This window comes from Neodiprion virginianus, chromosome 3, assembly GCF_021901495.1.
Source record: "Neodiprion virginianus isolate iyNeoVirg1 chromosome 3, iyNeoVirg1.1, whole genome shotgun sequence".
NCBI lineage: Eukaryota > Metazoa > Arthropoda > Insecta > Hymenoptera > Diprionidae > Neodiprion > Neodiprion virginianus.
The window spans coordinates 28,996,205-29,005,410 of NC_060879.1; the positions used below are offsets into that span (position 1 = coordinate 28,996,205).

Here is a 9,206-nt window from a genome sequence, read left to right on the forward strand (position 1 = left end):
GAAGAAGAAAGAAGAGCTGTATTACTATTCAGGAATACTAAAAACTCGTCGTTTTCCATTCCTCTTGGAAATAAAATTCGTTCGTTATGAATTTAGATCGCAGAGGGAGAAACCTGAACATGTGAATCGCATACGCGTTTTCATTCGACGTTATTAAGACGTTAAAACTTCCGAGAGTGTCAAGTTTCGCAAACGCTTTTCCGCCAATGTATAAGGCTCTTTCAGCTGTGGGTACACAAAGTTTAACGGAGAAACGAATCCCGGTTCGATATCCGATTATGTCACATAGTATACCTACACTACGAGTTTCGTGCAACTGTGAATAAAGAACTTCGTAGATACCCGTACTAGCTCTGCCGTTTGAATAAATCCAATGATCTCGAAGACCACGAAACTCGTTGCACTTTATATTCTCTCTCTCTCTCTCTTTCGCATAGAATACGGAGATACAGAATAAATAAATCGAATATTCAAGCACGACGTATGTACGGCAAGGTGAGCGTGTTGAAAGTACCTACGTATTTTGAATACATAACATCAATTTCTGTAAATTTTCCAAATAAATCAGACTCCGTCCGTATTTTTGCCATCGAACTGTATTTCTCGTTTTTTGTTTTTCTTCGGCTCTTCCTATCGCCCGGTATAAAGTTATGGTAATTCAGGCTGGCTTATGGTTTTTGGCTCCGAGTGTACCCTTGCGTTTATACGTATGTACCTTTTCGTATAAGCGTTCATGTATGTATAGTACATATATATGTACATACCTTCGAACAGAGTTTCAAGCCTCGATTTTTCGCGGCAGACAGTAGCTTTGAATTAATAGATACACTTTTTCAACGCATCTGTCTACCCGGAATGGGAACGGGCAGAACGAATGTCTCTGGCATCCTGCGTCTGCTCTTTCGTGCTAAAATCCGGCCCCGGAATTCGGAAGCTCTTTTTATATCCTCGAGTCGCGAGGACAAATTGCTACGCGCCACGGAGTGCCGAGCGGCGAACCAGTCGATTTGACCATTGATCTCCGACTAACAGCCGGACTTATCACTGTTAACAGATGACGGGGTAGAGTGTACGTGACTTTTACCGTCCTACCCAGAACTTCCCGTTATAAGTGTAGGTGTTAAGCTCCGGAACGCTTCTCTTCTTTTTATTCCCCCATGTTTACCAGCCCGTAAGCTGCGCCCGAATAACCGATTAACTGATACTCAGCTCTCCCTCAGATGTAAACTATCGCACCCACTTCCCGTCATTCTCTTTCATTATCTATTTCTGACACACGGACAAGGAGTTGCCAAGAATTTCACGGTGATCGAGATATTTGAAAGATCGCAAGTACGACGATCGAACGTGTCTGCTAGCTTTTTGAAGAATCGTCTCATTTTGTTTTTTAACTCGGCATGAATTTTAAAGTTACACGATTGCTCGTACATGTTCAACCATCCCCAACGAAAATATTTTCCAAGTAAAAATGTGTGAATTACCAAGTATAACACGAGTGGCTCAGGTAAAAAATTTTAGTTCCATTATACTAATAAGATTTTTAAAGAGCGACATCACGTTTGGTCATAACTCCGAGTAAATCGTAGCTACGAACACAGTATAACGTATATCTAAATATGGTCATAACAGTTCTTGAGTTCGGTATAGTGCTTAATGGATTCCAACAATTTCCTGAATGGTCCCATCCTTTTCCGTAACCGTTCCAAGCATCGCTAGAGGGCCGTTACTTTTTGCCCAGATAAATCCTGACTAAACATGCCTCTGCGTCACCAATTTGTTAATCCTCTTTTGAACGGCTACCAAACTCTCCACTTGTTCGTTATACGTACAGGCAACGAAACGCTCTCGGTGCGGAGAATTTAATTCCTGTAATAAACCGGCTGGAGCCGTAGGCATACAAGCGTGGAAACTATTAACTCGCTGCCACAGTGACACAGTTTAATTAACGACACGAGGATACAGAGAAATGATCGCAGAAGCTGATGCGGTAAATTTTCCCGCGGGACTTGCGAAATCAAGTATGTGCATATTGTTGCGGAAGAAGCGCATGCGGATTACGTTCCAAGGCTAGATGTTGAAAAAGACGTTGACGGCAGCGGGTAATTTTTCGTTTCAACAATCGACGCCTTCTCGTGTCCTTCGAAAATCAAATATCGTCCACTCCGGATAGTCGATGGAATACGGCCTAGGAATTCAGGGTAAATAACTTTCTCGGAAAACCGAAGGATCATGAAGGAGCCGGCGTGGATCTGGGGTTTCAAACTTGCATGTGAAGGACATGAAATTATTTATAGGGTACTCTCGTATTCACGGTGTTGGCCTCCCGCACCCCGACTTCTCGGCTACGGGCCGTTCGCCACTCCCGGCTCATCTCGGAGCCACCCCTAAAAGTGACGCCGCTGATAATGTCATCCCGTTAAGTCTCTCCCGAGTCAGTTTTGTTTCGCAGCCAAGTCAAAGGATCAGATCTGCGATTATCTCGAGGGCAATACGAGGATACCTACGAGTCGCATTTCCGAGAGAACCGATTTTCGACGAGCTTGCGAGCGCTGGCAGAGCTGCACGCTCCATGCAACATGCATGGCTTGGATAAGCAGCTGGGGAGTTGCGAATAAGTCGGGCATGCACGCGCGTTATGCAACCGGCTCGGAGTCTTCACCCCTGGGGTGTCTTTAGCCTTTTCGGCGTAACAAACGTCAGACACGTGCTCGAGGGGTCCCGAGCTGAACGCGTAGACGAGGAAAGAATATTCGCGCGGGAAGAAAAAATATGTGTTCTCAGCTACTTGTAACATGCGTACGTACATACGTAATTACATACATACATGCGTACGTAGGCGGTGTTTGTCGTCATTTGCCCCGCGCCCTTTCCCGCTTCCTCCAGAATTTCGTGCCCTGCCCCACGCCGAACCCCCGCAGCCCGCCCTAATAATAAAACAATGAAATATTGCCCAACCAGGTTGAAACCTACACGGAAAACCAGCCCCATCATCACGCCCCTGGATTTAAACAAGAGTCTCGGTACCGTGTATTTATGTGGGTGAATGTTGCCCTCGCGCCATGGGGCCGTATCATGGGTTGTAAAAAGAGAGAAGGAAGAGAGAAAAAGTAAAAACAAAGGGAGACGAAAGAAAAATAAGAACTTTTTATCCGAATCGCCGGCGATCCCTCCGAAACTCTTTGTTTCGCTACAGCTTCGCTTCGTACGTTTATATCTGCCGTAGGTATACGTATAAGGTATATATATATATATATACGTATGATCGCCTCGCGGTACGTGGGTGAGAATGAACCTCGGCTATCCATCCTGGCGCCCTGATCGTCGTGTAATTAATTTTAACGAAGGTGCAGGCAGCCCCGACACTAATCAAATACTCATTCTGTGGTGCATTTTCAGTGATCGATCTTAGAACGCTCTCCACCATCTCCGTCTTCTCCACCAAGGGGGAAAAGGCGATAATTATTGCGCTTGTCGGGCGACCGGGTATCGCTCGACGTGCCAAATAATTAGAAACCTGTTAAGCCTTGACAAAAAGTGATCTCGTTTAAATTGGCCAAACGCGACTTGGCTGCGAAACGATCGCGCCGCGCCGCCCGAAATTCACCAGCGAATAATTAGTTGACCAGATTTTCTGACCGTAACAATCCCTCGCTCCCTCTCGCCCCTTTTTTAAATACTCAATTGATCTCTCGATTCGATTGCTTTTTTCTTTCTTTCAATTTTGTTTATCTGCTTTTGTTTTTTCAAACTGTCAGCGCTTGACGGACGCGTGAATGAAAACCCTCTCCAAACGCGATATATCACCGAATGAAGGGGGTAGGTATTATTGATGCGACTTGAACCTGACAAAGAATAATAATGATCGGAACGGGGTTTCGATTGGACCGCGACAAACGGACTAGCTTTGCGTACGGTCATTGCATGAATCACCGCGTCAACGTCCTTGCAATATTGTCGTTGCACACACGTAGGTGCAAGCATCCGCTGTTCGACGATGCATTGCACGCGATATGCGCTGCGTATTCTCTCTGCAATCCGCACGGCACGTGTGCGCATATATTTTGGAATGAAATAGCATCGGTTTCGCCTCAGCGCAGAGTGCATACAGGGTTGAATTCATTTTCACTCGAAGTTAGGGGAATGGAGACGGTGAAAATTGCATTTGCCAACGCTTTTTCGTCCGAGTGAATTTATACACTCGAATCGTCCCGCCATTTAAACTACCTGTTTTTACTGTTTCATTTCCTTCTTATTTGATCCTTACTTTTTTCTGACTCTATTTCACCCTCTCTCCCTCTCTCTCTCTCTCTCTCTCTCTCTCTCTCTCTCTCTCTCTCTCTCTCTCTTATATTCTCCCTGAATGAATTGGAACCACTTAAAGTAAAAATATCAAAGCACATGGGGCACATCGGGTCGATACCAAACTTCATTGAAATCGCGTGCTAAAAGAGACGGGGGAAGAGAAATCAATTACCCGCAGGAGTGTAGAAAAATGTTTAAGCTAAGCGTTCAAGCCTACTTTATTGTGGGCTTTGCCAAATTATAGGGTGGCTTCTGAGTTTGTGAGGTGCGTTAGGTTACGTTTGCCTCGAAAGCATTTGACTTGATGCCTTTCGATTAATCTTCGGATCCAGTTCCCCCCTGCCCCCAGCCCTGCAGTTCTAAAGTATATACACGCACATATATACAAACCTTATATCTCGAGAGAAGATAAAACTTCCAGTAAATCTGTCTGTTACATAAATTCATATACCTGTATGTCTGTACAATATATATATATATGCCTACATCTGGTTTTCGGTTGATTAAAAATAATTAAGATAATAAATGCTTCGTTAGCGAGTTTCGTGATGAGAGAATAAAAATTACCACCCTGCAGGGGCTACTTTATACCTACGGATATGATAGACGCATTTTCATCAGCACCGTTATACATAGAACTTCGTGCCGATTAATTATGAGCCGCAGTTACGTGAAATCGCGGTACAAAGTTACGGATGCTATTGCGCAAGTGAGATGAACATGCATATCTATGTCAATATAAATTATCGCTGACCTATTTATCAATATGCGTGTACGTACATCTGATCTGTCAAAGGTCAGTGAGATTTATTTGCGCCGTGCGTCACACTCAAAGAGACGCAACGTGGCGGCGCCGCGGCGGTATGAAGAAAAGCGAGCAAAAAATGTGTCGCAATTTTTCAAACACGGTACAGCGATCGGCGTGAAAGAAATTTTCGACCCTATCTTGTCAACGGCTCTCTGACAGAGTCTGCACACATGTCTTTACACGGAAGCTGCAGGTTGCTTCGTTCCCGACGGCGAGAGACGACGAGAGCTTTCTCTCGCCGTTACAGCCTTTTTTTTCTACCATTTTACCAACCGAATAGCAATTTTTGATACAACCGTAAGCTGTTTAACTTTACATGTGCAGAAAATGAACGAATCTTAAGTCACCTCGCCCCACGCTAATTCGCTTCTACGCTCATCGGGAGTCAGACTCGAATCTCGGGGATTGATGATGTTGTTCCCTAATTTTTGCGGTCGCGCTTTGAGATTATTGTCGTCGTCCCGAGATTCGAATGAGCGTGGTGATAAACTTACCTTGCGAAATAGCAAAAAGCAGAGTAACGCCTAGCCACAGGTGGCGATCCATGGTCTCGAAAGAAATTGGCGAGATTTCAGAGGCGGCTAATGACGGTTCGTCACGGGAAACTGCGGGCAATAAATCCCCCCGCCTTCTTTTCCTCGCGAGTGCAGGGGATTAACTAGGCGAACTATGTATCCCCTCGAATTTAGCCAGGATTCACTACAGTGTTTTGGCGCTAATGTCAGAGCATCGTGACGGCGATTTCACCACACTTGCCGCTTACAAGGTGCGCTGCAAAGAGGCAGCGTTACGAGGCGTTCTAATCGCGCGCGTTTCGCACCACCGGACGTCAAGTGTCTTTCCTCTCAACAGCGGATTCACCCCTTCGATTTTTCCCCTTTTCCTCGTTGCTTCGCCAGGTTGGCCCGTTCCCGTCGATTTTAAAAACCCTCCGAGTAAAAACAAAAGTCGTCACCCTCGTTCGGGGGGTTGTAATAACGCGTTAATTTTTTTCTTAGCCCGCGAAAACCGCACCGTTTCAAAAACACCTTGTGAAAAAGTGAAAAAAAAATTCGGAAACTCCTTCGATCACTGGACAAACTCCCGTTTCCGATCCGACTCGTCTGGCGAAAGCTCGCCGCGACGGAGAGCCGGAGATTTTAAGTACCGTTGACAGGGTAATTGCACGTATATCTGCACCGGATTGCGACAGGCGAGACTGAGCGTCGCCGCGCGGTGGCTGCTAGCCTCTTTGGATCGCGCGCATGCGCTTATCGCCTTCGCCCCGCGCGCACGCAACAACGGCCAGGCCCATGATCTTATTCTACACCTACCACCACCCACTACCACCTACTACCACACACTCCGTTCTCTGCCTCGGCTGCCTCAACCTCAACCTCCACCCTGTCTGCCCACCTACTCCGAGGACCGTGAGGCTAGAGCACTGGATTCAATTTACTACCAAAACTTTTTGTTGAATAAGGTTTGTTACGTATCATCATTCATCCGCATTAGGCCCATTGTTGGTCTCGTTCGTAGGGCTTAATGCCTAGAATACTGGAAACAGTTCCCTGTTCCATATTCCTTTCGATAAATTGCCCGACTGATATCTTATACCCTGTATCCACCTAATCCACCCACCCCCGCCTCGATCGCGGGCGCAATACTTTATGGAACCTTTACCGATACGCCGATCTTTCACTCTCGCTCTCTATGATCTCAGACTTCCACACGTTTCGTTCCTTTTGCAACTACCGTACCTTCGCGTTCCCCCCACCCTCGCACCCTTAGACCCGATGTCACGACGAATAACGTTATTGAGTGACGAGGACTCTCTTTGTAGGTATATCGTTTTCAATCCCGGCGAACACGGAATAGAATCACTCTTCAAATTCTCTTTGCTTTTGTATCGATGTAGGTTAACTTCTCTTGCGTTTTCTATCAAATTCTTTGACGTTCCTGTGTTTGCTTCATGAGAAACCCAGCTCGATACAACTTCGTACAGACCCTGTATATCGACGCTCTTTGTAGTGCTTGTTAAACTTGCTCTGGCAAAAATATATGCGAAAAAAAATATTACTCGGAAGAATTTTTTCGCTGTATATAATTATCCCGGGGCTGAATACCCGATCGACGTACCTTCTAGACTCGCATTTCTCTCTCGAAATTGTTTTGTATCCATCTGAAAACTCGAAGTTCCGTGCTTGAGCGGTATTTTATTAACGTTCCTTTGAATTTTGGATTCATTGCGTCCGGATTTTGGTGCGTTGCCGACAATACACGCGAAGGTCTGTATCCTTACGCAACAAGAACATTAAGTTAACTTGCCCCCCCGCGGCAAGCATCTCAGCTCCTGATTTTACTGAAACGTTTGAACAACATGGCTTAACGGTTGCGAAAGAGGGACGTAAAACTTCCACCATGCATTCTACAACGGTTGAAAGTTAGGAGGAGTACAGCCCTCGTGTCATACAGAGTTGAACTTCGTTAAAAAGGGTGCATCATTGTTATTACCGGCACAATGATAGCTAATGAAAGAAAAATCATGGCACTACTTTCCCGTTTAAGTTGTTACATCGTTTTGCGAAATGAATGATATTCTGATTGAAAATTGCGTGAGGTAAAAGTGCTCGGAAACCTTCAACCGACAATCATAGGAATGATTGGTGCAGACGAACGAGACTATTCATCATACAAACTAATATCTGGTATCATCAGTCATGCTCGCTATAATATCGCCCAGCATCACCCGCTCTTAATGAGGTTGGATTCGACTGTCCCCTGCCATCCGTTTGACGACGACTACTTTTCGTCAACTAGGAGCAAAACATCTACGACTCTGATCCAAGACGAGGCAAAATTATGCCGCGGTGATTGACGTACTACGATTACAAATGTTTATGCTTGTTTTTTTCTTTCTTTTTTGCAACATTTCGAAAGTCGGCAAAGATATCTCTCAACGTCATGATATCACGCGACAACCGGTGACGCCCCGACCGTGCGGTACGATTTGATAAGAAATGTCAACGCAGCTGTATCGTGTGATAAAATAGTTCTGACGAATGTCATGGAAGAAGTTTTGATTTTCCAGACAGATATATACAATATTATATATCAGAAACGTCGATGCAGCGAATAGGGTCGTTTGTCAAAAATGGTAGAAAGGTGAGATAAAACGAAAAAAGAAAAGATTCGCTGACAGTGTCTGTGGCGTAAAAAAAATTTGGAAATTGATTTAGCGTCGCTACTCGATACTCGCCTTTAAATATATTATACACCGTACATATACAGACCTATATATATGTCCAAGTCAGGTTCACCGTGCGGTAAATCGAATACATCGCGAAACGTTAGATAAAATAGTCGGTGAAAAACGTTTGGTCAAGAGGGTAAAAGTGAAAAATGAAATAGACAAAGGGAAGAGGAGCAGGGTTGATGGTTGGGTGCGTATTGACCCGGCGACAAATTACGCGGGCGATCTGGTCTCGCGTTCGCGAAACTGATGCGGTGATCCGTCGGGATTTCGGTGCCCAACACTCTCTCAACGCTTTGTCTCTCAGCGAGACGGGATCATACGGGTAGGTACGGTGACATCGGGAACAAGAAGAGCCCTGGTCAGGAGTTATCTTCGTCCGGCGAGGTGTGGAAAAGCTTCCGTCAAGTCTCCTGTCCCTGGGATGATCACCCGAGAAGTAGAGAGCAATGTAGTTTCGCGAGGAGACTTTTCTACGCGAAACTCGTGTTCCTCGTTACGCTGCTTACGTTTGGTACGTGCAGGCATTGGACCGAGTACGGGTAGCAGTGAAATTAATGCCCGGGGATAAGGGGAGGAAGTTCTCGAAAGTGTGAGGGTTGCGGATATATATTGGAGGAAGCGATTTATCGAGGCGTAATGGAAAAAGAATCGTCGGCATTTTTTCGAAAGCTTTATGAGAAGCATTATGTCCGTTTGCTCAGAGACTCCCGTTTCCGAAGTTAGTTGGTGGGTACGGAAAAGTCACCGGAGGACTTCTTGACTCGCATCGTTCGCCGTCGGCTGAAATAAAGTACGTATACCGTGTTTCGAGGAGCGGAGTAGATTCCTGAGATTCCAGGTTAAATGAAAAATCCTGAAAAC

At 45.4% G+C, this 9,206-nt stretch overlaps 1 protein-coding gene across 2 annotated transcripts in view; it reads right to left on the reverse strand.

Annotated features, from left to right (window-relative positions):
• Positions 1 to 6,319, reverse strand: part of LOC124299737 (serine/threonine-protein kinase dst2-like) — a 77,938-nt gene extending 71,619 nt beyond the window's left edge. For both annotated transcript variants that reach the window (XR_006907055.1, XM_046753051.1), the window contains exon 1: positions 5,605 to 6,319. Coding sequence is in view for 1 of the 2 variants with exons in the window: in XM_046753051.1 (XP_046609007.1) it covers positions 5,605 to 5,656 (52 nt within the window). In the remaining variant the exon portion in view is untranslated. The remainder of the gene's footprint in view (positions 1 to 5,604) is intronic.
• Between the last annotated feature and the right edge of the window lie 2,887 nt (positions 6,320 to 9,206).